Below are 26,297 nucleotides of genomic sequence, written 5' to 3' on the forward strand. Positions count from 1 at the left end.
GACACTTCATGCTGGAAAGCTTCACGGGCAGTAGCTGCAGCACAGTGGCATTGCCCCAGGCAGCCGTAAATGTTTAACTAGAATTACTTTTTCCGTGAGATCTTTCCACCTGATTTCAGGGAGAGCTCACGGTGGGTCACTGGGCTGTTTTGAGACCGAACCACATCTTGGGAGAAGGAAGGTCACTCTGTCCTTTACCCTCCAACACCCTCCAACTTGATTGCCTGTCCCACCCCTGGGGAGAAAGGTAGATAAAGGGTGAGGGACAAACGGCTTTCATTTTTTTAAACTTCCACTGGGGCCTGCCTGTGCAGGCCTGAGGTGGGATCTAGATGGTGAGGCGGATCATTGACTTGGCAGTTTCCTCATGAACTGCTGGCAGGAAGCCAGCAGGCTGGGCAGCTTCTACCCCTGCCGCCTCTTGTGAGAGGAGAGTCCCTTCTGTCCTCCCAAACCCCGTAGGCCTTTGCCCCCAGTTCTTAAGGCCTGACAGATACAAATCTGGAGTCTGAGTTTTCCAGCATTTTTATTGGCTGCTGCTAATTCTGGTGTCCACTTGCCCAGCTGGGAGTGTGCCCTGTGAAAGCATCTGCATTTGGGTGGGATTGCTTAGTGGTTGGGTCTTGGCTGGGGAGGTAGCAGGCTGCAGAATTGATTCTCTCTACACACAGCAAATCGTTCTCACATGTTTGGCTTTTCCCTATAATGAAATGGCACGCTCCACGCCCTTTTGTCCTACTCCCTCAGTGCTGAGGTCTTCCTTGAAGAGTTGTACCGATTCGCAGATTCTGAGAGCTCAAGCTCCATGGTGGGTCCTGGCGTGGGGGAGACAGACACATGGCTTCTATTCTGAATTCACTGGAGGGAAAAGAAAAAGCACTGAAGAAACCTCCGGGGTGGGAGGAAAGTGAAGCTACAGCCAGATACCATTCCCTGGACTCCCTCCCTTGGGCCCGCCCTCACCATCCTGCCAACATCCCCGGCGAATGTCACCCCCTTGCTTGCCCGCTGCTCCTGGGAGCCGGTGCTGCTGCCACTCAGAGAGTTCCTTCGTATGATGCCTGGGTGTAGGATGGGGAGGGAGAGCACTAAGTGAGGGAAGAGGAGGAGGGGGCTAGTCCCCCCAAACCAAGGGCAGACCCCCAGGGCCTGGAAGAAAGCTGCATCACTAGGGAAGAGGCCTGGAAAGATGGGAATCTGGCAGCTGCAGTCTCACCAGGGCCTGGGGGCTCAGAACGCTGCAGGCTGTTGCGTCGGGAGGTGGGGAAGCTACCCTTGGAGAGGCGGCGCTGGCGGCTGGACAGCATTGCAGCGGGGGCCACGATGCCCGGTGGGGGCTGCTTCCCGAGCCGGCTGTACAAGTCCTCGATTTCTTTTTTCTGTAGTGTCTGTAGTGCCTCCACCTCTGACAAGTGCCTGAGGATGCACCAGGAGCATGAGGGAGCTAGCCACACAAGTGGCTCTCCCAAGTTCACTTCCTGTCCTCCACCCTCCCCAGACTCACTTCTGCCGAAGACACTGCAGCTCAGCCCAGAATTCCTCGTCCTCCCCACTGCTCTCTGACTCCTCACTGCTCAGACAAAGGCTGCTGTAGGAGTAGTTTATCCACACCGGGCTGGGATGGCTCGGGAGTGGGGAGCCGTCCCCCACTTGGGGTTCTTTCCCACTGTCCCTTTCCTCCTCCACTCCAGCTCCCAAGCCCTCGGCTGCACGGTCACTCTCGGCCAGGGCCTCCCTGGCCTCTGGCTCGTCTCCAGCACTATCCTCCGTGTCTGAGCTTTCTGAGGTTAGCTGAGGGGTTGGAGGCTTCAGGGGATCGGAGAGAGTTGGGGATGTTGGTGGCAGGGAAAGAGGCTCAGCTGGTTCTTTGGATGAAGTCACTTGGAAACGCCCAACAAGCTGGGGCTTTCCCTCTGGAGAAACAAGGAAGGAGTCATGGAAGGAGGGAGAGTAATCAGTGGCAGGATATAAAATGGACTGAGGATAATGGGCAGGGGAAGTGGTCGGAGGCCTCACCTTCAGAGATAGGAGCCAGTCTGGCTTCACCCAGGAGAGGCCGAGCAGGATTTGGGGAGGCCTACAAAGTGTGGTCCATGAGGAGAGACATTACCCAGAATCGAGCCCCCTTAATCATCCCCCTTGTTTTCCTACTCACCTCACTCTCCAACTCAGCTGTCAAAGGCGAAGGCCTCTCCTGGCCACAGGGAACAAGGGGAGGGAGAGGGGGTAGGTTCGATAAGGGACCAGGAGGAGCTGGAGGAGACTGGGAAAGGAGCCCTGGCGAGGGGGCCAGTAGGGACTGGGCCACAGTCATCACAGCCAGTGAGAAGGCACTAGCCAGAGAGAGGAGAGGGGCTGCTGTGGTGGAGGGGAGAGGAGAAGGGGAGGAGGAGCATGGAGGAAAAGAATGAGGCACAAGAGTGACCTGAGGACAACTAGGAGAGAAGGTAGGTGGAGAACTGGGGAGGAGAGAACCCTGTGGAAACTGAGAGGCTGGGATTGGAAACTGAGATGCACTGGGGGAGAATGGGAGTGGAGAGCTGGAGGGGTGTGGAGAGAGATTTGAAACCTGGGAAGAAATTGGAGAAAATGGGGAGGGGCTGGGATGATATGGGGGAGAAGTGATGGGGAAGATGGGACTTGGGAAAACAGGGGTTCCAGGAGAAAACGGGTCTCCAGGAGACAAGGGCGTTCCAGAAGACGATGGGGAAGTGGAGAAGGCTGTCCAGCCGCTATGCTCCAGAGAGGTGCCACTCTGGAACTCTGCTAGAGAGGAGGGTGTGTTGAGATTCCAATCCTCCATTCCCTGCACCTTTCCCAGGAGCAACCCAAGGTTTGGGGAGAGCAGGAACCGAACTCAGTACATACCACTGGATGGGTTGGGGAGGGGACCTGGGAGAGCAGGCAATGGTGCAGGCTCCTCCTGGGGAGAGAAGGGGCCCACAGTCACAGTGGGGAAGAGCCTAGACTTGGTGTCAGATGAGGGTTCGTAAGCCAGGACTCATGGACCTCTAGGAGTCCATAGAGGGATTTCAGGAATTCAGAAATGTATTTGCTTAAATATTTAGAGGTAAAGGACATGATGTCTACAACTTAAGTGATTCAGAAAAAATATATACACACAAGGGGAAAAGAAAAAGCTAATGTGACAAAAACAATTAGCAAATCTAGGCTAAGAGTATCTAGTTCTTTATACAATTCTTGCAACTTCTTTCTGTAAGTCTGAAATTACTTCAAAATAGTAAGTTAAAAGGAAAGTATGCATTGAACACATTTTTCTAGAACAAGGCTTTCATCAGAGGCTATGAGCCACTGTTTTAGGTTTCCAGCAATGAAGAAGAGTTAGATCCAAGGCCAAGAGTGAGGCAGAGAGTAATGAAGCCTTGAGCAGAGAATAAGGTGCCCAAGGAGTCTAACCTGAGGGCTCAGAGGGTCTTCAGCAGCCTCCACAGGGCCAGTATCTCTCTTCAGCAGGGTCTCCACTCGATGGATAATCTCCCGAATCCTGCTCAAGAATCCAGCTCGCTCCGAAGGCAGAATGAACTCATTATATACCTGGCAAAGATCAGCACGAAGGGGAGGGAGGGTTCAGTTATCCCACTCATCTCTCTCCTCCTGCCCCATGTGTAAAAGCCAGCCTTTCACCCTACCACTTCTGCCAACCACCAACCTAAAACAAGTACTTAATAAATATCTACTGTGTGTCAAGCACTGTATGATGTTAGCTACTTTTCTCTATAGCTTAAAGGAAAGTAGCTAACATTCATAGGATACATGTATAAACCAGAGACTTCATATATCTTATCACATTTAACAACAGCTTTCTGGTTTCTTTATTAACACCCCCATTATAGAGTTAAGATAACCAATGCTCCAAGAGATTAAGTTCAGTGTGCCCAGATTTACTGGATTTGCATCAGATCTGTTCAAACCCCAAATCCGAGTTCTTTCCACTATTGCCTCACATTTTATGTGTTTTTTAACCACAATTTTTAAAAATGCTATTCCAAAGAGAGAGAGCAGGTCATTCTACCCCGAGACGACCTGGGGCAGTTGGGATGGTGTCACAGAGCTGAGCCTTGAAGGATGACTAAAAAAAACCCTTTTTTTGAAGACCTACCATATGTAGATACTTCTCATATTATATCATTTCCTTTCTCATATGTATCATATCATATTTCATAGAACATTTTCGCAAAATAGGTGTTATCACCTACATTTTATTGATGAGCAACTGAGGTTCAGAAAGGTTATGAAACTTGCCCAAGATTTTAGTAAATTACAGTGAAACTTGAACTCAGGTCTTATGTGGAATCCCACCCTTTCCTCTGTTCCACGCTGCTTGTCAGGAAGAGAGGGGCAGTGTAGGCAGAGAGAACAACATGAGTAATAGCTCTGAGGCAAGAAGAGGCATGACGCATTCACAAAACAGTGGAGACGTAAGCACAGCTGAAAGTGCTGTGAATTTTAAAGATCATGTTCCAGAACATCAGATTTAATCTCAAGAGGATTCTGCTGCAGAGAAGTAGAGGGTGGCCTGGTAAGGAGAGAAGAGAGAACAATGGATGCTGGGTTCAGGGGATGGGGTCTCTGTGGCAGTGTGGATCTGAGTGGGCTTGAAAGCTCAGTAGAGAAGTTTCTCAGGTAAGAGATGAGAGACCCCCTGAGCAGATGGAGGCAAAAGCAGAAAAGCACCCAGCCTTTTCAGAGGAGAGCTTAGAAACCAGGGTGACGGGAGGAAAGAGCCTGGGAGGGTCAATTAGCTTGATGGGAGGTGGTAAGCTTGCATGCCAAGTGATGTTTTGTCTCTGTCCTGGACACAGAGTGGATGACATGTTAGAGGATTAGCTTTTCAGTAGAGTGCCGGAACCCTGACATTTCTCCCATTCCCTTTCCTCTTTCACCCCAGAGGCTGACAGCTACCACCCTCACTCCACCGAAACTGATTTCCCACAAAGACCTTCTCCTGACAAATGCCAGTGTGATCTTGCCTTAGACTTCACCCTATGCCACCTCCTTGAAACTCCTCCCTCAGTTTTTACTAACATCTTTCTGGGCTCCTCCTACTTCTCAGGTTCCACCTCTGTGTCTTTTGATGACCTATCCTCCCTCCCATTCTAGAACTGGGGGTATCCATGGAAACACACTCTCAGATCTTCTATGCCTCTGGTGTTGCAGGCCCTTCTCCCTTCACTCTCAGTTCTACATTGATGACTCCTAAATCCACCTCTCTCTCTAGCCCTGCCTGACCCATATCCTGCTTCTATGGAAATCTTACGTTGCCTGTCCGTTCTTCAATTCATTGTGACCCCTAAAAAAGCCCACTTTCATTCCCAACTATCCCTCTTCTTTGACGATCTACTTCCAATAGTTCCTCCAAGCTACAAGTCACCCTTGATATCCCCACTCCCATAGCCACTCAGCAAATATTTATTGAGCATCTACTATGTGTACTGTAGTATGTCAATAAATTACAGAGTAATTTATTTTCCTGAAACGCCTCCTCCCTCCCAGATAATCTATTCTTTCCAGTCCTCACCTAGCTCCTTGTACCCACCTGCCAACTGGATTTCCTACCCGCAACCTGCTTCCATATCCCGTGGCAAATTGGTCTTCTTAAAACCTATTCTCACCATGTTACACTCGATCTAACTCCCAGACCCACTCTACATGCCCAACCTCACTTCCAGGAGGGCGACTGGAACCCTTAATTCTAGTGTCTCCTCATACAGCTCTCCCAATGCCATATTCTAAGTCACTATCTGTTTCTATGCCTTTGCTTATGCAACTAAACATGCCTTTTCCACCCTTCACTGCTATCCTTATGCATCTGCCAGAGCTTGTGTAGGTCCTACCTCTTCCCCTTCCTGCCCACAGCCCATCCTTTGCTTACAGCCACAGTATCACATGTCTGGCATGCACTTCACTGAAGCTCATGTGTATACTCTATGTTAGTCTCAAATTGCTCCAGCTGAGGATCCAAACCTCACTAAGTAAACAAATCTCTCCCAAAACAAGGTGTCTTCAGTGACACTATGCTGAGTGCCATCAAGAGCTTTAAAAACACCTTTGCTGTTAGCTGGAGGGAGGGGGAGTTCAGCACCAGGGAACATCAGGAGGGAGACTGTGGTCCCAAACCCCAAGACGCAATCCTCATCTTGCTCCCCCTCACCATGGCAGCTGCAATCTCTTCTGGGCTGTCCCCATCCAGATCAAATCGGAAGGTCACCATCTTGCTGTTGTGTGTCTGTAGCTGGCACTCAACCACTCTGTCATTCTGGTCTGAGACCTTCAGATTTAAATTCAGCAGAAGAGAGGAGGTCAAGCCCTCTGTCCTTATCACAGGTCCCCATCCCACTCCAACCAAGTGATGTGGCTGGATTGGAAATGAAGAGAAGCAGACCCTGCTCCCAAAATCTGGTATTAAAAACTGGCTGCCACTTGGGTACCAGTCACACACTGCTACTCCCCTTTTCTGGCTAACCTCCCCCATGTTCCTGAAAGTCCCCTCCTGACCCTAAAGGTTGTTCCCCATCTTCTCTGCCTTCCTTACACTAGTGACCCGAAGCCGGGATCGAGGTCTTCGCCGGAGATTTCTCCCTAGGGGTCTCCTCATCCGTCCCATCCCTTCACCCATGTCACTAAGGCCTGATGCTGCATCTGAGGCATAGCTACAAAAAAGAAAGGAGACAGAAGGTGTGTCAGAGTGGACACTGGGACCCCAGAGCTCCATATGTCTCACCCTAGCACCCCAACTCATACCGAAACTTACCTGTCTCCAGGGGAAAAGTCACTGCCAGGGCCAGAACGGGGAATAGATAGGGCAAAAGTCTGAAACAGGATATGGGTTGTTGAGATCAGAGAAAGATCATTATTGGGATCCAGGGAGACGGTTTCAAGGATATTGAGGTACTAGGGAGATGGGATTAAGGAAGATGAGGACAAGAGTGCTGTATTTCCAGGGCCAGGGGGCGAAATTATAGGGTTGGGTTTCACACGGAGGGAAATAGGTCATAGGCTTGGAATGGCTGGGAGCCCCCCAAGTGACCCCCTCTCACCGAGGGCAGGCAGAGATGGGACTCAGCGGGGCTGGATGGCACCCCCCTAGGGGGCTGAAGGGCAGGGTCTGAGGTATCCAGGAAGCCGGAGGAGCTGAGGTAGCCATCAGTCTCGCAATCCGCTGGTGGGGGAGGGGATCAAAAAAGGGGAAATAAAGGAGAGTGGTGGCAGAGGAGGGGGCTTGCCTGACAAGGCGGGGCCTGGAGTTGTCCAGAAGGAGCTTCTAGGTCTAGGTGTGGAAGGCAGGGTTAGTGGCAGTGCTTCTGGGTTGAACTTCTGGGTGGGAGGCAGAGGCCAAGGGTTCTGGGACCTAGGTCCTCAGATCAGAGGTGACTTACAGGTGGTAGAGGAGTAGCTGGCATGGCGGAAGAGGAACGGCTGGTGTTGGTCTGCCTCTGGCTCCTCGGGCTCAGGGGGGAAGGAACTGGGGAGACCAGGAGTCATGGGGACGGTTGCTGGTGGGGGTTCTGGCTCTGGGGGGAGGGCCTCCAGCTCCCTAGCTTTGCGCAGCTTCTCACGCTTTCGCTGGATAGCAGCCACCCGTTCACGTACTGCACGGGCCACTGGCTGGTAATCCGCTTCACAGACTAAGCCCAGGGCCACCTGGAATAGGAAGGGTGAGGAACACCATTTGGGGACCCCCCTCAAAGACCCATCAGAACACGTTCTTGTGGCCTCCAGGATATGGGAGTAAGGGAACCAACATTTATTGATTACCGACTATATCTATTAACCGGCAACTCCTTATATTATCAAGGTTAAATCCTCCCAATAACCTCCTGAGGTAGGTCTTATCAACCCCATTTTTAGAAACAAGTGACCAGTTCAGGGTTATACAATAGGTCAGTTGCTCTCATTTGGGGGTACAGGGGTACATTTGGCACTATTTGGAGACTTGCCAGGTCGGCTGGCTCAGTGGCTGAGCATCAACCTAAAATAGTTCACGGTTCGGTTCCCATTCAGAGCACATGCCTAATCAGGGGCATGCAGGAGGCAGCTGATCAATGATTCTCTCTTGTTATTGATGTTTCTCTCTCTCCCGCTCCCTTCTTCTCTGAAATCAATGAAAATATGTTTTTAAAATATTTGGATATTTGGAGACTTTATAGTTGTCATAACTGGTGGATAGGGAGGTAGGTGCTACTGGCATCTAGTAAGTAGAAGTCAGGGATTCTTCTCAACATCCTACGAGACAGTCCCCAAAACTAAGATGTCAGTAGTGTCAAGGTCAAGAACTCCTATAAGTAATGGGTCAGGATTTGATCTCAGGTCAGTGCTCTGAAGACCTGTTCTTAGGCCACATTTCAAACACTTTCTCGGGTTCTTGACCCAGACCCACATGGGTGAGCCGCATCCTTTCAACTTCTACTTTCCTATTGAGAATCTTATATTCTCTCCTGTCCCCTGAAGGCCTTCCTAAACCAGCCCCCCATTCTTCTTCCCCACATCTTTTACCTCCCATGTATACCGCTCCTGGTCTCCTAGTTTCTGTTTATCATCTCCATTCATCGCTGGACACATAAAGGAGGTGGGGCAGGGTCTGACTGAAAGGCTGAACAACTTGAGTGTAGATCCAGCTTTGCCACTCTGGCACCTCGGCCAAGTTATTCAACCTCTCTGAGCTTTCAATTCCTCATCAACAAACCAAGAGAGAATATTTCCATGTCAGGGTTGTGACCATGGTCAAGTGCATGTGAAAGTGCTCCAAGCTGTGTACACACGTTGGCTCTTAATGAGCGCCTACCACGTGTGAAGCACTGTCAGGGACAGAAAAATCAATACAAGGAGCTTTCAGTCTAGTAGAGGAAAAAGACAGAAAAGCATCCTGGTGGAAAACAAGTCCCATGGTGGTGGGTCTTGGAACTGAGGAGCTGCGGAAGTGAAAAGCAGCACTGAATTTTGACTCTAGAGGGATAGGCTTCCTGAAATTGACAGTTCTGAGCCTGGAGGAAGAAAGAGAAATAAAGAAACGTAAAAAACAAGAGATGGGGGAAGTTTTGGTGTTTTTTTTTGGGGGGGGGGGGTAATACAAAAAGATAAATAATTGATAATGGACAGAAATGCATTCAGGAAACTGAATCAGCAGGAAAGTTGAAGTAAAGTAGGGAGGTTGGAGGACTCGGGTGTGATCTGGAAAATAAAATCTTCAACGTATTGAACACAGGACGTGTGTGTGTGTGTGTGTGTGTGTGTGTGTGTGTGTGTGTGTGTGTGTTAAGAAGAACGGAGCAGGAAGACACTGGCAGGAGATGCCTAGAAAAGTGAGTTGGGCCCTAGCTGGTTTGGCTCAGTGGATAGAACATCAGCCTTCAGACTGAAGGGTCCCAGTTTCGATTCTAGTCAAGGGCACATGCCCAGGTTGCGGGCTCCATCCCCAGTGTGGGGAGAGGCAGCCGATCAATGATTCTCGTTGCTGTTTCTAACTCTCTCTCTCTCTCTTTCTCTCTCACCCTTCTTTTCTGAAATATATATATATATATATATATATATATATATATATATATATATATATATAATTTATATTATATATATATATAATATAAATTATATATATATATATATATATATATATATATATATATATATATAATTTTTTTTTTTTTTAAGAGTGGGTTGGACCCCTTTCCCACCACCCCAGGCTTCCCTCGCATCCAGACTGCGCAGGGCAGTCTGTCCTCCACTCACCATCTCCTGCGCCACCTCCTCAGCAGCATCCCGGCCCAGCTGGAACAGGAACTCGATGGCCTGGTTGTCCCGGGGGCGTCCTCCGCGCCGCGCGTCCTCCATGCGCAGCCAGAGCTTGAGGTCCGGCTTCTCGCCGTCATCCTCCTCCGCCAGCTCCACGTGCACACCACGCTCCTCGCGGAAGAAGGCGTGAGCCAGAAGGTCCTGGATGGTGAACCTGAGAGGGCGCAGCAGCAGTGAGCCGAGCCCCCCAGTTCCCTCTCCCCACCCCACCTCCCCTCACCGCAGCCTCCTGCCCTGCACCCCACCCCACCCCACCCCACCTCTCATTCTTATCCGTGCGGATGCAGCCTTCAATGATCTCCTTCACCTCGGGCATCTTCACCCTGTAGAAGCTGTTCGGCTTTGTGCCCTGAAGAAGGGGTTACACTAGCCTCAGGCTCTCTGCGCCCCAGTTCTCGGTTTGACACGTGCCCCCCTCCACACACTCCACCCACACACGCCCCGCCCGAGGGAGCAAAGTGCAGTCGCAAAAGCACAGCTACTGCTGCAGGGAGATTGGATTTCGAATCCCAGTCCCCCCATGTATGGATAATGTGACCTTAAACAAGTCTGCCTCGGCCAGTTTTCTCTTTGGTAAAAGAGCAGGCGGAATATGTGCCCTGCGGCTGGAAGGACCCGATGAGAGGCTGGAAATGGAATCGTTTGTAAACTCTGGGGAGTCTGCACACACATCCTTATTCTAAACAGCTTGTACTGAGGGTGTGTGTGTGTGTGTGTGTGTGTGTGTGTGTATCCACTGTCCTTCCGTGTAAGCCAGGGCATCTCTGTGTCCAGCCTGCTTTCATTCAGGGAAAGGGCACTGGCCAGGGGCTGGTGGAGACAGGAAAATGGGAGGGGCCCCGGAATGGCCCGCCCCCCTCCTCTCACCGAGGTGACCTTGCGGTAGATCTGCGCGGCATTCTGGCACTCGGAGTAGGGGTACTCCGAGGTGGCCATCTCCAGCATGCACATGCCAAAGGCGTACACGTCCACGGCCTCGTCGTACTTTTCCTCGTACATCTCGGGGGCCATGAACTCCGGGGTTCCTGTAGGATTCACAGCAGGCACTGGGCTGCAGGGCCTACGTTCTGGCTTTGTCGCTCCAAGCACACAGGCCAGGCAGCCCCCCCCCGGCCCCCCAGCTGGGCAGCTGATGCCACAGGTTTCCCCATTTTCCCCATGGTTTTCTTACTCTGTGGAGCTGGAAGGACCCAGCTGGGGGGAAGGGAGACCCCAGGCTCTGCTGGCGCGGGGGAGGTAGGAATGACAAGGAGTCCTGGGGGGACTCACCAATGACACTCTTGGCAAAAGAGGCACGCTTGAGGGTGGCCAGGCCCAGGTCCCCGATCTTGACGGAGCCCGTAGGGCCGGTGATAAAGACGTTGTCACACTTGAGGTCTCGGTGCAGGATGGGGGGTACCCGGGAGTGTAGGAAATGAAGGCCCCGCAGGATCTGGCGGCTCCAGCGCTGAAGGACGCGGGGCTTCATCTCGCGGAACCGCCGCAGGTATCTGGGGAGGGCGGAGGGCGCGTGGCCAGGGTTGTGTGTGGGGGGGGGGGGAGCCCTCCCCCCACCACTGCCTGCACCTTCTGCCAGCATCCTGCTAGCCTGGGTCTGTCTGCACGGGGACCCAGGGAGAAACTGAGCCAGGGGGTGTGGTAAGTGGACATGAGGTTATAGGGCCGAGGCCAAGGTGCTGAGGAAGCACCGGAAGGGATGACTAACGGCTACTGCCGGGTAGGGGGGTTTCCACAGAAGGAAATAACTGTGCTGCCTCTGAAGGATGAGTAGGAGTTCAAGGATGAAAAGGGGAAGGGGTGGAGACTTTCCAGGCAGAGGGGACACCGTGCGCAAAGGCACGGAGACAGCCAGCCCCGGAGCAGGGCGGGAGGAGGTGCTGGGATTTGGTTTGTCTGGAATGCAGGCTGAAAATGGGGCTGTGAGTGAGCAGGTTGTGAATTGTGGGCTTTCTCCTGAGAGCTGTGGGAGGCCTTGAAGGGTTTTTAAGAATGGGAGTGATGCCGAAACCGGCTTGGCTCAGTGGATAGAGCCGTCGGCCTGCGGACTGAAAGGTCCCAGGTTCGATTCCGGTCAAGGGCATGTACCTTGGTTGCGGGTACATCCCCAGTTGAGGGTGTGCAGGAGGCAGCTGGTCGATGACTCTCTCTCATCGATGTTTCTAACTCTCTATCCCTCTCTTTTCCTCTCAGTAAAAAAATGGATTGAAAGAAGAAAAAAAAAGAATGGAGTGATAAGGTCAGATTTGCAATGAAGAAATAACCCCAGACTGCAGGAAGATAAGGTAGCTTGGTGAAGAGAGGGACAGAGTGGAGAGAAGTGGGGCGGGGGGGGGGGGGGGGCGGCTCTTTGAGGGGACTGCAGGTCTCCAGACCAGTGAGGGAAGTGGCAGTGAGGTAGGAGTGGAGATGGGAGACAGGAGGAAAACGTTGAAGACAGACTGATGGGAGAAGGGATGCACAGCGTGACCAGAGAGGAGGCACCCACGTTTTGGCTGTAGCGCTGAGTGGGCCTTGCCATTCACCACGGCAGACACAAAGGAGGGGTGGGTGAGAGACAGTGAGCCGGTGCTGGGCCTGGGTGCAGGCTTGAGGAGCCTGGGAGACGTTCCAGAAGCAGTGGGACCACCCACCACCAGCCCTCCCACCAACCACTGCCACCAGGCCGCAGAGCTCACGTCTTCAGAGTGCCCGACGTCATGAGTTCAGTGACCAGCACGATGCAGACCTGGCCCCTCACCACTGACTTCCATGAGTCATAGAAGCGGACGATGTTGGGGTGCTGGAGCCCCTTGAGCATCTCCACCTCCTCGGAGAACCGCTGCCGCTCTGCTCGAGACAGTTTCCGAGTCTGTGGGGTAGGAGATGGGGGTCAAATCTGGCCCGGGACCCCCACGGAGAAGGGGTGGGGTGGGACCCGGGGGCGGGGCTGGGGAGGAAGGGGAAGGGTTGATGCTGTGGAAGAGGGCTGGGTCGGTGGGATCCGTGGGAAGTGGAATTGCTGGCCTAACGGGCTGCAGACCCCGAATTCCAGGTCCACTCCCTCAAGCTGCTCCAAGGACACGCCCATCCCGGGCCTGGGGCCGCCCCCCCTGGACCCCCTGCTGGACACAAGCGACTTTATGCAGCCCGGTCCAGGAACCCTGAGCTCAATAGCGCCTTTGTGGCTGCCCTGGCGGGCCGTGGGGCGGGAGGGGGTGCCCGGGGGCTGGCAGCAGGCGGGCAGCAGGCGGGCAGACGGGCGGGCAGGGAATTGGGGCCAGCAAGGGGGTTAGCTTCAGAAACTGCAAACTGCTAGAAGCAAACCGGAGGTCGGAGGGCTGCGGAAGGAGTACAGTTAAAGGATCAAGGACCAGGTTCCAGGAGACGGCTCCCTACCCCATGGCTGTTCCCCCCCCGCCCCCCCCCCCCCCCCCGTCTCATCTCCCTCCTTCACCCCCACCCCACCCCAGTTTGGCCGCCTCTACTAGCCTGGCCTAGAGCCTGGGGCGCGGCACTGGCAGGAGCAAGGGGCAAACCCAGTGCCAGGGCTCCGGGGAGGACCCTTCCCCCAGGCTCTGTTCCCAAAATCCGAAGCTGCTGGCCCAGACTTAAAGCTCAGCGCCTTTGGGTCTGGAAAGGAGCGCCCAGGTAGGCAATGGGATGAGGAACCAGACGGGATTTGGGCCAGAGCTGGAGCTCCTTGTGTCTCCCTACCCCGACTGGGAGGTCCAGAAGGGGCCTGGGAGGGCCCCATCCTGCCACAAGAGCTGGAATCTTCTGGAAGTGGAGAGGACCCTGCCCCACCCTCTGGCCTCCATCATCCCAACTTCTTATAAAGATGCAGGGAGAGGGAACAGGAGGGACCAGGGTCACGCTGAGGGTCCCAGGACTTAGGGGAAGGGAGGGACCCCTTAGGGAAAGTCGTGAGGCCAGCCACCTTCTCATACCTCAGCTGGCTCTCTACCCAATTCCCCATCCTACTCCCCACCTCTCAGGGCTGAGCATGGGGGCTTTAAAGTGAAAAAGTCCCAAACCACAGGGGAGCCACTGACACCACCGGCCTCAGTTCCTCTCTGCAGCCCAATCAGCCTGATCCATGGGTTATCAGAGCCAGTGAGAGAAGGGGTGTCTGGCCATTTGGCTGGAAAAACACATCCCTCCCTTTTTGCTGTCCCCAGGGTCTCCCAACCCAAAACCTCCACAGGGTCCCATCCCGAGGTGCCACCTGGCCGCACCTGCAGCTCACACCAGGCCACCTCCACCGTGGTGTCGGTGTCCAGCCCGCGATACACCGTCTTGAACGAGCCACGTCCAATCTCAATGTCAAACTTGAGGTATCGGCCGTCCGGGGACGTTGCCACAGCCTGGGTCTCTGTGTCCTCCTTCTCCTCCTGCTCCCGCCGCCGGTCCTGGGCCCCGGCTTCGGGGGCCCTCGGCGGCTCCCGGGACCCCGGGCTCCCGGGGGCGCACGTGAGCTCGGGGCGCACAGAGTCCGCAGCCTTCGCCGGGGCTCCCCCAGGCCACGCGCCCTCGGGGGGCTCCTCGGAGCCAAGCGGCGGGTTCCTGGCGGGGTCGGGACCAGCAGAGTCCGGGGAACTGGAAGGCTCCGGAACGGGCGAGGTGGCCTGGGACCAAGAGCTCAGTAGCCCCAGGTCGACGGAGCTCCGGCGGCTGGGACGGGAAGAGCGCGGCCGGGGCTCGGCTTTCCCGGAGAAGCGACGCGCCCGGCGAGGCAGGGGCCCGAGGCGGGGCGGCCCGGTGGCGGCGAGAGGGGGCGGCGGCCGCAGGGCCAGGTCGGCCTCCGCCTGGGACATGGGCACCGCGGTCTCGGGGGCCGGGGGTGCCAGCATGAAGGAGGGCTGGGCGCCGCGGGGCGGGGAGCCGGCGGCCGGAGCAGAGGCGGCCGCCCCGGCGGACTGGCTGGGTGCGCAGCGCTCCGCTGAGCTACTGGGGCCCGAGCCCCCGGCCGGCCGCACCGGAGCCCCACCCCCGGCCCCGCCCCTACCCCCCAGGGCCGCCCCCTCCGGGCCGCCAGCGGTGTGGATCGCGGTGCACAGCCCTTCACCCAGCCTCCGCCCCGCCCCCCGAGCGATCTCCCCCTCTCCCTCCCAGACCCCTCCCCGCCCCGCGCTCCCGCCTTCAGCTCATTCCTGAGAGCCGAGTGCGAGGCCGCGGGGTGTCCTCCCGCACTCGGAGTGCGCAAACCTGTTTGGGGCGGGGAGGGGGGGCATGACGCTGGATAGGGAGAGGAAACGTGACCTCAACTCCCAGGCCCTGGAAAGGGGGGGTGGCTACCACAGGCCTGCACGCCCCAGATAAGGTAGCGCCACCCCTCCTCGCCGTCCAGAGTAGCACTGGGCTGACAATACAGAGGTCAGTGGAAAGGTCCGGTTTTCTCCGACGCCGCCATCCCTCCGGGCTGCACAGGGATGGGTGTGTGCACCTCAGGACAAGCCCCACCTCCAAACCGAGGACCCGGTCACCCATCCCTTCCACCTCCCTACCTTGACCGCGGCTTGGCCCCGATTAGAGTGGCTGTTTTTGCTATGTGGGCTCTCCTTCCTCCCCCTTCTGTTTGCCAGAGTTTCCAATAAACCAAAGTCCATGTCCGGCTCACTCCCCCTCAGGTCTCCTTGGCCTCAACTACCTCACCCAGACCAGATGGGCAGAGGGAGGGGCTTCAGGGGAGTCAGGACTTGCTTGGGGGAGGTGAGGAAAGGAAGCCATTACGTTACTCCAGTTCAGACAGAAAGCAGTCTGTCCCTAAGCTGTTCCATCAGCACTCCCCCACACAACCCACCCCGGAGATGTGAAACCACAGGCTCACTGGAGCCGCCAGCACCGGAGGATCTTCTCATGTACAAAGGCCATCGGCCTTCTCTCCCCACTCCCAAGCTGGGATTTGCTCCCGGGTTAGCACTTCACAGCCCTCCCCATGCCCCTTCCGTAGTAAAATCAGAAGCAGGCGGTGTGGTTGAGCTTTTTAATATCAGAAATCACTGTCCGGCCCCGCCTCTCACTGCCAGACCGCTTCTTGGGCCTCCTATCTTCATATTGCCTGGAAGGCTGCCCGCAGCCAGGGCTTCCACTATCCCCGAGGAAGGATCCAGCACCAGCCTGAGAGGGGAGGCAACAGCAGCTACAGGGGTGGGAGTGGGGAAAGACAGAGCTCGTACGGCATGAGTGTGTATGTGTGTGTGTGTGTGTGTGTGTGTGCTGTTACATATGTGAACACATGTAAAGTGCTGGGTTTACAGACTGCGGCTCAGGGACAATCTAGGACAGAAGAGGAGGTTGGCAAGGAGAAGCACATCTCTTCTCTGCCTCAGCCTCACCCGATCCCAGGGACAGACACATGGGGTAAGTGGACTGAAGCCCTTTGAGTCTGGTGGAGGCACAGATCCAGTCTGTGGGAACACTGGGTCTGTCCCCTTTGGAAAGCCCTGGAAGGGTAGGAGGTAAGGCGTAAAGGGAGACAGGTCTTGCTAGAAGAACTTGACGCCTCGGCCATCGCTGATAGTGATGATCTCTGCTTTGTGCTCCTGCTGAAGGGCCTGCAGAGCCCGCAGTAAGGTTGCCTCATCCAGCCCGTGGAACTCTGGACAGGGAGAGAGGGGCAGTCAAGGGCAGTCAGCTCCTTGAGGCTCAAGACCTCTGAGGAGAGCAGTCTAGATGGAAGGTGAGACTTTATAAGACCAGGATATACATATGCCATCCACACTGCTGCAGCTGCCACCCATCCTTCCCCGGTACACCTTAAGAGTCAGGGGTGGAATGCCCAAGCCCGGTATCTCCAGTATCTCTGTTAGAGCATCATCATTTTTTTTTTAATATATATTTTATTGATCGTTTTACAGAGAGGAAGAGAGAGAGGGATAGAGTTAGAAACATCAATGAGAGAGAAACATCAATCAGCTGCCTCTTGCACACCCCCTACTGGGGATGTGCCCGCAACCAAGGTACATGCCCTTGACCGGAATCAAACCTGGGACCTTTCAGTCCGCAGGCTGACAGCTCTATCCTGAGCCTAACCGGTTTTGGCTAGAGCGTCATCTTGATATGCCAAGGTTGTGGTTCCAATCTCCAGTCAGGGTACATACAGGAAGCAATTAATGAGTGCATAACTAAGTGGAGCAACAAATCAATGTTTCTCTCTCTAAAATCAGTATTTTAAAAAAATATGTATCTTATTGATTTTTTACAGAGAGGAAGGGAGATAGAGAGCTAGAAAAGTTGATGAGAGAGAAACATCGACCAGCTGCCTCTTGCACACCCCCTACCGGGGATGTGCCCGCAACCAACGTACATGCCCTTGACTGGAATCGAACCTGGGACCTTTCAGTCCGCAGACCGATTCTCTACAGCTAAGCCAAACTGGTTTCGGCTAAAATCAGTATTTTTTTAATTTTAAAAAAAGTAAGGAGTGGAAGCAAGCTTTAGTTGGCATAAAAAATGAGTATTTATGCTAATTTTTCCATTCTTGATTCTTCTATCAGATTCAACCCCCACGTACACCCCAAATATGTTTGATGCACAGAAGTGACACCATTTGCTTGCAAGGCCAGAGGGGCCTTGACAATCAAGCTTAGGGAAGTCAAGACCCTGTCACTGACTGACCCTCATTGCTTGCACATGTGTGCCCATACTGAGAACCTCTCCTCACACAAAGAAGGATAGCCATACATCTGGCCAGGAGGTCCTGCACAGATATATACCGTTTCCTAGATAAAAAGAATAAGACCGGGAGCCAAGGGCCAGCAGAGTGTCTGGAGATACGGCATTATACTTCAGGGAGATGTGAGAGGCAGGAGGCAAGCCCTAACAGGCCTGCACACATCATCCCCTGCGGGGGCCCAGCTCCTAAGTCAGAAAACTTGCGTCTGAGAAAGCCTCCCGCTTTGCCCAGCCTGAGCAGTGGGCTGGGCAAGGCTGCAGCACTGAAGTCATAGGTGATGGTGGGAGCAGCAAGCAGAGGCCTGCAGAGCAGGGGAAAGAGCCAAGAGCAATGAACTCTGTTGGGGCAGCCAGGACCTGGCAGAAAGGGGGAAGCATCCCCTTTCCCCCCAGCTAAGATGGGAGTTTTTGGTGATCCTGGGGATCAGAATATGAAGGCAGAAATAAAAGAGCGATGTAAAAACCAATCACTATGCAAATCGTTGCCTGGCTGGAAAACAAAGTATTTAAAAGGACTGAGGGTGTTGGCCCAATCCCTTCAACTAATGCCCACAAAGCTTGAGTCCTCAATAAGAATAAAGGGTGAAAGAAAGCCTGAGTCAGCAAGGAATGAGATTTCAAGCTTAATCTCCTACCCTGGTTCCTCATTTGGTGTCTACACCCTTAATTCTTTTTTTCTTTTTTTATTTTATTGATTTTTTTACAGAGAGGAAGGAAGAGAGATAGTCGGAAACATCGATGAGAGTCATCGATCAGCTGCTTCCTGCCTGCCCCCCACTGGGGATGTGCCCACAACCAAGGGATGTGCCCAATGTCCCTGACCGGAATTGAACCTGGGACCATTCAGTCCGCAGGCTGATGCTCTATCCACTGAGCCAAACCGGTTTCGGCTACACCCTTAATTCTTAACTTTTCATGGGTCACAGATTCTCTTTGAAAATCTGATATGAACTCTATTCCTAGAAAAATACACATACCCCTCACAAACAAAATTTGGGTTTTTTTGTATGTGAATTCAGATGGTTTATGAAAATAATGGGTATGGGTTAAGTTAGTATTTGAAATTCAGAAGCAGAGAAGTGGGAAGTCTGAATGTCAATTAAGTAAGGACTGGAGAGAGGATTCAGATGGCAAAACAAGGGGAAGAGAAAGGCATTACCCTCTTCCTCTGTGTCTTCCCCATTGGTCAGTTCGTACAGGGTGAACACGGAGTTGTTCTGACCACTCCTGGAAACCTATGGATACAGAAAAATGGGGATTGAATAAGGACCAGCAATCTCTTGGGAGAAGGGAAACTGGCAGCTCCACCGCTCTGACCCAGGAATGGTACCCAGTCCCAAACCAGGGTTGCCACCTCTGTGGAGAAGTGGCTAAAACCCACAAACCATACAGGTGCTATATTTGTATGTGTACACACACATTGGGGACCACTAAACCACAGGTCTTCACGTGTCTGAGGATTGACCTCTCATTCTGGTTGTTTTCCTGTTCAGGAATGGGTGGCATGTATTTGTTATATTTGGGTTGTTGATGCTTCTTACCCTCCTTTCTCTCTTGGGAATGTTTAGAGCTGGTGGTGGCTAGGAATTCTGGAGACAGAGTCTGTCCCCACACCCACATTGGTTCAGAACATCGAATTCATATTGTGGACAGCCCCATAAGGGTGCAGTGGGGGAGGGGCTCATGTGTGTGTTTTCCCCCTTCCTTTCCCCATTTATCTTCTGTGGCCAGAAGCTCCAGCCAACAATAGTACTGGTGGTTCCCCGTACTGCGTTCTCCAAACATGGCCTCATGTAGCCTCTGCTATCCAACAGGCAAAGAAAGGGAACCTCTGTGCAGCCATGGAAATTGAGTCCCTGAAAGAATCTTGCCTGGAAGACCTACACTTCCTTCTGCCCCCTTCCACTTTGACCAGCCTGGGAACACCAGGTATCTGCTGAGCACAGACACAAATCTCCCTTGCCATCTATTTGTCATTGCAGCAGAATAGTCTCACCCACTGATAGATGAGTTTCCCCCATTCTTCTGGCCTCCGCCACATGATCAGGAAGCTAGACTTGTTCTTATCCAACCACTCCAGGTTCCCTGCAAAACAGATACTTATGAAAGCATCAGCTCGAAGGAGGGACAAAGAGGCAAAACCAAGGTAGGACAGAGTAGAAGAGACTCAGCTTTCGGAAGGAGAAATTCAAATTCGCTTTACTACGGCTGTCTGCAAGGCACTCGTTCTCCTTCTATGTCTCTTTAAGTGTTAGGGCCCAGAGGAGGAGATTTTCATTTGTACACCAATGGGGGCAGGGACCTAGGGAATCAGACTATCTGCTGTACCGAGAACTATGGGCTGCAAGCAAGGGGAGAGAAAAAACGCTATTAAAAGTCTTGTGTTTATCTGTCCTCAGGAAAAGCCAACTAGGAGAAAAATAAGAAATTTGGGGAGTTGAACCCACCTTTCTTCCTCAGTTCCTCTAATACAACCTGGATTGATTCCACGGGGAGCTTCCCTGGTTTAAGGTTAAGGGATTGGCATTAATGGAATCAACTGGGTGGGATAAAAATTCGAAGAGCCAGTCACATGCTGAGAACCACCTGCCCCCTACCTCTCCCTTCCACCCACTTACATGTGCAGTTCCCCAATGGGGTATAAATGGGCTTTTCTCAGACACTGGGGGGAAGAAGATAAAGACAAACGATTCCAATTTACAGGAAGAACTTTACAAAATGAAATGTACCGTTTCCTCATCCTCTGTGCGCTCTCCTTCCTGCACAGATAGTTTAGGCAGGAATCAGGCAGCAAAAACAAATGACACTTACTTCCTGGGAGAATAAGAGTAGGCAGAGAAAATTACTAAAGGTAGTACCTGAATTTGAGCCTCATAATGGCCAGGACAGGAAATTCAGAGTCAAAGGGGTTCAGGTTGACCTGGGACTTGGCTCCTTGGCTTCAGGGCAGAGGTTCTGGACCTGTATGGCAGCTGGGTACCCACCGCTGCCCGGAACAGGAGGGTTTGCTGCTGCATTTGGATTTGGGCTTAAAATGGATGCCTGCTCCATATACTTGCTCTTTCCCAAGGCCAGTCTGGATAGGAACCTGACCGCTGTGGTGAAGGGTGTGTGTGTGTTTGTGCGGAGTCTGGGAGTGTGGGAAAGGGTGGACGTGCAGGTGTGGGGGCCGTGGACGAGCCAGAGGGAGGATACGCTGTAGCTTCACGTTGTTGAAGAGCGGGCTCTCCTGGGCTTCCATCACCGTCATGCTGGCCTGTTTGTGCAGGCGGCAGAAGGACAGGACCAGCGAGCACCAAGCGGCCAGCTGCTTCTGCCGAGTGTCCACGTTCGGCTGTAACCTGCCGGGCGAAGGGGGTGGGGTGCAGAGTTACAGGGAGGGAGAGGGAGCGAGGCTGCCCTTGCCGGAGGCGCGTTTGGGGGAGAAAATGAGAGGCTGAGCGTGGCGGCGACCGAGTCCTCTCTCCCCCTCCCCATGGGAAGGATCGGGGCTCGGCCCGGGGTCGGGGGAGGGAAGGCAGGCACCGCGGGGCTTCCCGGGGTCTGAGCCTCACGTAAAGAAGGGCGGGAAGCGATACTGCCACGGCCACTCGAAACTCATCGCCATCGTAATAGCCCAGGAAACCCGGAAGCTCCCGGCAAAGGACTTCCGGTCTCCGCTTCCGCACGTCCTGGCGGAAAGCACAGCAGAAAGGTTCCGGCCCCTTCTTGGGGAAGAGGGACAGCCTAGGAAGGGTTCTTCCTCTTCTGCCAGTTCCTTGTCATTATCCTAAAAATCCTTACCGGTTAGAGCAAAAGGTCCCTGAGAAGCCTGACCCAACCCCAGAGAAGGGCATAGTTTGTTCCCAGAAGTGCAAGTAGAACCCCAGGTCCCCGGACCCCAGTCTAGGATTGTGTCCACCGTGCTGGGCTTCTTTCAATAACACCTATGTCAAATGCCATTTAAACGAAACGTCTCACATTTCTCAATCTCTCCGATTCCTATGTCCTGTGGCTCTACCATTCTTCAGTCTCCGGCAGCACCCGCGGGAATACGTTTGTAGCATTTATAGCTGCAAACGGCTCTGCTTCCCTGATGCAGAGCTGCCATCCTTGACCACAGCCATCCATCGCTGATCTCTCTCCCGTTCTCACCTTCCTAGTCTCACGTCCCAGACCGCTTTTGGTCGTGACTCTTTACCTAGACTAGACTACTCAGTTCTGTCCCCTTGTCTGCCTACCTGCTGGTCAGTTTCCAAACCAGCTTGTTGGTCCCTGCCCACCCACACCCTCTTTTTGTGTCACTTCTTGGCAGGGGAGTGTTATTAGGAAAAAAAAGAAAACCAACAGAATATGTTGACTGAGACCCAAATTCCGTGATAACCTCACGACTGGACTCTCAGTGCAGCCCAGTGGCCTTTGTATTTCTTTAAATTGATTTTAGAGAGAAGGAGAGAGAGAGAGAGAGAGAGAGAGAGAGAGAGAGAGAGAGAGAGAGAGAGAGAGAGAGAAACACTGATTTGAGAGAGAAATATTGATCAGTATACTTCCTAACCAGGGATTGAACCTGCAACCTGGGTGTGTGCCCTGACCAGGAACCTAACCCACTACCTTTTGGTGTACAGGATGATGCTCTAACCAACTGAGCCACGCTGATCAGAGTTGTCTTCCCCCCCCCCTCCCCAACAAGAGTTTATTTGAACCAAGCTGACAACATATGGTGGGGAAGAAGCTCTCAAATGCTTCCAACCCCTTGTCTTTTAATGACTCACTGTCACTCAAAGTAACTCTGCAACGTTGTCCACACTCATCAAGCCATGTCACCTGTCCCCATTTCCCTCCTTTCTGCAGAATATCCTTCCCTTCTATTTTATGAGATTGCAGCCATGAATGTGAACTTATTAATCTTTACCTCTCTATCTGAGAGCACACTTGATTGTCTCTCAAAAAAATCTTCCCTTGCCCTAGCTGGTTTCACTCAGTGGATGGAGCACCGGCCTGCTGACTGAAGGATTCTGGATTCGATTCTGATCAAGGGCACATGCCTGGGTTGTGGGCTCAATCCCCAGTAGGAGGAATGCAGGAGGCAACAATCAATGATTCTCTCTAATCATTAATGTGTTTCTCCCCCCTCCCCTCCCCCTCTGCTTTCCTTTCTGAAATCATTAATATATATATATATATATATATATATATATATATATATATATATATATATATATATATGTCTTTCCTGTTACTCCTCCCTTTTGGACTCAAAGGAAGAGTGCTGCTGTTCCTTACGAAGTCAATCCTTTGGCTTATCTTCTTGCTCTCCTTTCCAACTTCCTCCAGGACTTCTCTATGCATCACTCTCCCTCATGTCCTCTCCCCTGCCTCCTCTCTGCTAGTCTACAAATATGCTGAAGTCATCCCTATTTGAAAATATGTTGTGTTCTAGTCTGAAAGAATATATGCACCCTTATGTTCATTACAGTGTTATTTACAATAGCCAACATCTGGAAACAGCCCAAGTGCCCTCACAGTTTAATTCCCAGTCAGGGCATATGCCCAAGTTTCAGGCTCAATTCCTATTAAGGGGCATGTGGGAGGCAGCCAGTCAATGATTCTCTCTCATCATTGATATTTCTATCTCTATCTCTCTCTCTCCCTTCCTCTCTAAAGTCAATAAAAATAAATTTTTAAAAAGATGTAGTGTCCTTGACTTTGCCACTCTCTCAATTTCTTGTCTGATCTCTAACATCTCCCCCACCCAAATCCATTCTTCTTGTGCACGATTCCTTGTTCATAGAAATACCCAACAAATATTTGTTGAATGAATGAATGAACTTTACAATTAATTTTTTTCAGCTGAAACCGGTTTGACTCAGTGCCAAAACTGGTTTGGCTCAGTGGATAGAGCATCGCATCAACCTGGGGACTGAAAGGTCCCGGGTTCAATTCCGGTCAAGGGCATGTATCTTGGTTGCAGGCACATCTCCAGTAGGGGGCGTGCAAGAGGCAGCTGATTGATGATTCTTTCTTATCAATGTTTCTAACTCTCTACTCTGTATCTCTCTCCCTTCCTCTCTGTAAAAAAATCAATAAAATATATATATTTTTAAATGTTTTTTCAAAGGGCACCATCTCCTTTGCTTCCAGGACAATGCTTTATCCTTGGTCTGCTATTGTCTCTCTGATCTTTCCCTTTGTCTCCTTTCCCCCCTCATTCTTTAATTATGGGTGTTTCCTAAGAACCTAACTTCAGTCTTCTTTTCAATACACCTTCTCTTAAAACTCTCATCCCTCTCATGGCTTTATATGACATTTCTGTGCAGAATTCCCCTAAACCTGTGTTTCTAGCTCCACCCTCTTTCTACCTCCACCATCACCACTCCCATTTCTAACTCACTGTGGGATATTACAGCTTGTTCCATTATTACCTCATATTGCATATCCTTTTCCTCAGGCTACCTCCTCCTGTTAATGACACTTTTCTAGTCTTACTTCCATCGTTGTCCAAATAACTCAGGTTCAAAGCCTGAGTCAGCTCTAGTCTCTGTCTTCATATGCAAATCCTGTTGATTCCCTCCCGTTTTTAATCATCTCTCCTTCTTTTCAATTATTTTCCATTTCCCCATTCACCACACTTTTGGTCCGTGCCCTATTTTTCTCAAGCCTGAATTATTACAATAGTTTCCTAATTCATCTCCCTTTCTACTCTCTCCTCTAGCCTGTTAACCGGGGAGTTCCCTTTTTAATTACTCAACCTGTAATGGGCGCATACTCTTTCACTAGGACGTGTCAGTACGTCACGCCCGGAGGACGTAATTTCATTTTATTATTATTTTTTATTTATACTTAATTAAAATAAATTTTATATATATATATATATATATATATCTTTATTTATATATAAAGCACAAAGGAAAATACAAAATCACCAAAAAAATGAAAAGAATACCAACAAAAAAATGGAAACATCGAATTAAAAAATTATAAATTTTACAAACAATTATAAAGATTACAAAAAATATATAACATCCCTCTCAGAACGCAACATATATTTCCAGGACATATTCATACGTCCTACCCGTTCCCGATATTGTTTACGTTTGACGTATTTATACGTCCCGCTCGGTTAACAGGCTAGGGGAATGCACTCCACCTTCCGTTAATTCTTGTAACAACTCTACAGTCACCTTCCTGTGATCTTAACTCCTGTGATCACACCTCTGTTAGATGTGACCTTTCCTTCCTTTGCACTCATACAAACATTTGGCTTGTATCCTTTGCATGACTCTCATCACACACTCCATTGTTTTTGTTTATTTGCACATGTCCACTCCCCTACTAGATAAAAGCCACTGAGGGCAGAAACCAAGTCTTAGCTAACTTCCTTTTTCCTTATTTAAAAAAAATTTATTTTTTCCAGAGAGGAAGGAAGAGGGAGAGTTAAACACACTAATGAGAGAGAGAAACATCCATCAGCTGCCTCCTGCACACCCCCTACTGGGGATGTGCCCACAACCAACATACATGCCCTTGACTGAAATCAAACCTGGAACCCTTCAGACCGCAGGCCGACGTTGTATCTACTGAGCCAAATCGGTTAGGGCAGCTAACTTTCTTTTTCAACACAATATACCATACAGTGTCTTACACCAGCATGCCTTTGATGTATGTTAGCAAAATGCATGAAGGCAAATATAGGCCAAGAAAAGCATAGATATATCCTTGGAGAAGATACATTCACGGAAACAGAAAGATTTATCTCAAGTGAAAACTCAAAATGTCCAAGGGAACAGGTGTGTCTCTAGAGAGACAAATACAACATGAGAGGAGAACTGTGTCTCAGAGAATGAATAGATACATTCCAGAGGCACACAACTATGTGTCTATGGATTAGACAGGCATGTCTAGGAAACAGATGTATATATTCTCAGGGAGGCAGATATTTCCTGAAGAGGCTTTAGGTGCCACAAGGAATAAACAGGTGTCTTTATGGAGCGCAAAGTTGTTCTCTAGGTATTTTTGAAGACCTGGCAGGTTTGTTTCAAGGAAAATTGGAGGTGAAGGTTCCCTGGTGAGAACAGCCTCGCTGTCCAGGGGACCTACAAGAGTGTCCATAGGCCAAAATGGTGAGTCAGAGACTAAATATGTCCCCAGAAAGTGGTGTGGATAAAAAAGGGATGCTGTGATAAATCCCAAATACCTAACTGGGCAGGTCATGGTGAGTAGTCACACCCTGAGCATATAAATTTCTAGCCTAAGCAAGCCAAGCCCATTGTTTTTGTGCATCCAGGTCAGCACACCTTTGAAAATGCCTCCTCTCAAACCCCTCCTTTTAAGATGTAATCGCCCTCACCTTGATTTCTCCCACCTTCACATAATCTCCCTAAGTCCCTTCCTGAATTTAAAATGCATGAAAGAAACTGCAAAACTGTTATTCTTCAGAGCATTTGAGAGCTTGCTGCTGGTATATGCCATCAGTTTTGGCTCAAATAAACTTGATTAAACTTCATTTTTATTTTTGATACATTTTTTATTTTATCTTCCCCCCTCCCATATATTTCTATCAGTTTTAGAAAGGAAGAGAGAGGAAGAGAAACATTAATGATGTGAATCATCCATCGGCTGACCACGCACGGCCCCCCCGACCCCCCACCGGGGATTGAGCCCGCAACTCAGGTATGTACCCTTGACTGGAATAGAACCCAGAACCCTTCAGTCTGCAGACTAATGCTCTATCCACTGAGCCAAACCAGCCAGGCCTAAACTTTATTTTTATTGTTCACACTATTACAGATGTCCCCCATTTCTCCCCTCTTGCCCACCTCCACCCAGCCCCACCACCCCTCAAAGAAACTCTTAACAAT

The 26,297-nt window shown here is 51.4% G+C and overlaps 2 protein-coding genes across 7 annotated transcripts; both read right to left on the reverse strand.

Moving 5' to 3' along the window:
* Positions 1–514: 514 nt before the first annotated feature.
* WNK4 (WNK lysine deficient protein kinase 4) lies at positions 515–14,754 on the reverse strand. 6 transcript variants are annotated; one of them, XM_045586218.1, is made up of 19 exons: positions 14,022–14,754; positions 12,483–12,655; positions 11,077–11,297; positions 10,675–10,832; positions 10,068–10,156; positions 9,745–9,961; positions 7,398–7,662; positions 7,059–7,180; positions 6,773–6,831; positions 6,554–6,671; positions 6,173–6,289; positions 3,418–3,555; positions 2,869–2,923; positions 2,156–2,766; positions 2,017–2,077; positions 1,505–1,913; positions 1,274–1,416; positions 1,006–1,061; positions 515–858 (listed from the first exon to the last, which is right to left on the reverse strand). In XM_045586218.1, exons 1-19 carry the CDS (start codon positions 14,634–14,636, stop codon positions 856–858), a joined length of 3,630 nt encoding a protein of 1,209 aa, XP_045442174.1. In that variant the 5' UTR covers positions 14,637–14,754; the 3' UTR covers positions 515–855. The 6 variants fall into 6 exon arrangements, with proteins under 6 accessions (XP_045442174.1, XP_045442172.1, XP_045442171.1 ...); XM_045586216.1 differs by having other exon boundaries at positions 964–1,061; positions 14,022–14,753; XM_045586215.1 differs by having other exon boundaries at positions 1,217–1,416; positions 14,022–14,752.
* Positions 14,755–15,755: 1,001 nt separating this feature from the next.
* On the reverse strand, positions 15,756–21,161 carry VPS25 (vacuolar protein sorting 25 homolog). Its single transcript, XM_036451270.2, has 6 exons — positions 21,015–21,161; positions 20,656–20,801; positions 19,908–19,961; positions 19,457–19,545; positions 18,620–18,695; positions 15,756–16,384 (listed from the first exon to the last, which is right to left on the reverse strand). Exons 1-6 carry the CDS (start codon positions 21,065–21,067, stop codon positions 16,272–16,274), a joined length of 531 nt encoding a protein of 176 aa, XP_036307163.1. The 5' UTR covers positions 21,068–21,161; the 3' UTR covers positions 15,756–16,271.
* Positions 21,162–26,297: the final 5,136 nt, after the last annotated feature.

This window comes from Pipistrellus kuhlii, unplaced genomic scaffold (genome assembly GCF_014108245.1).
Source record: "Pipistrellus kuhlii isolate mPipKuh1 unplaced genomic scaffold, mPipKuh1.p scaffold_m20_p_22, whole genome shotgun sequence".
Taxonomy (NCBI): domain Eukaryota; kingdom Metazoa; phylum Chordata; class Mammalia; order Chiroptera; family Vespertilionidae; genus Pipistrellus; species Pipistrellus kuhlii.

Bases quoted from the DNA above. Each gene is read 5' to 3' on its own strand.
- WNK4 (XM_036451202.2), bottom strand. From the start codon at position 14,636: ATGCTGGCACCCCCGGCCCCCGAGACCGCGGTGCCCATGTCCCAGGCG. The intron at 1,914-2,016 runs GTGAGGCCTCCG...TTGTTTCTCCAG, and splicing joins ACTGGCTCCTATCTCTGAAG to AGGGAAAGCCCCAGCTTGTT. The intron at 1,062-1,216 runs GTGAGACTGCAG...TCCTACACCCAG, and splicing joins TTCTGAGCCCCCAGGCCCTG to GCATCATACGAAGGAACTCT.
- VPS25 (XM_036451270.2), bottom strand. From the start codon at position 21,067: ATGGCGATGAGTTTCGAGTGGCCGTGGCAGTATCGCTTCCCGCCCTTC. The intron at 19,962-20,655 runs GTATCCTCCCTC...ACCTTAAACCAG, and splicing joins CAACAACGTGAAGCTACAGC to GGAAGCTCCCCGTGGAATCA. The intron at 18,696-19,456 runs GTGAGACTATTC...CTGTATCCATAG, and splicing joins GGAAACTCATCTATCAGTGG to GTTTCCAGGAGTGGTCAGAA.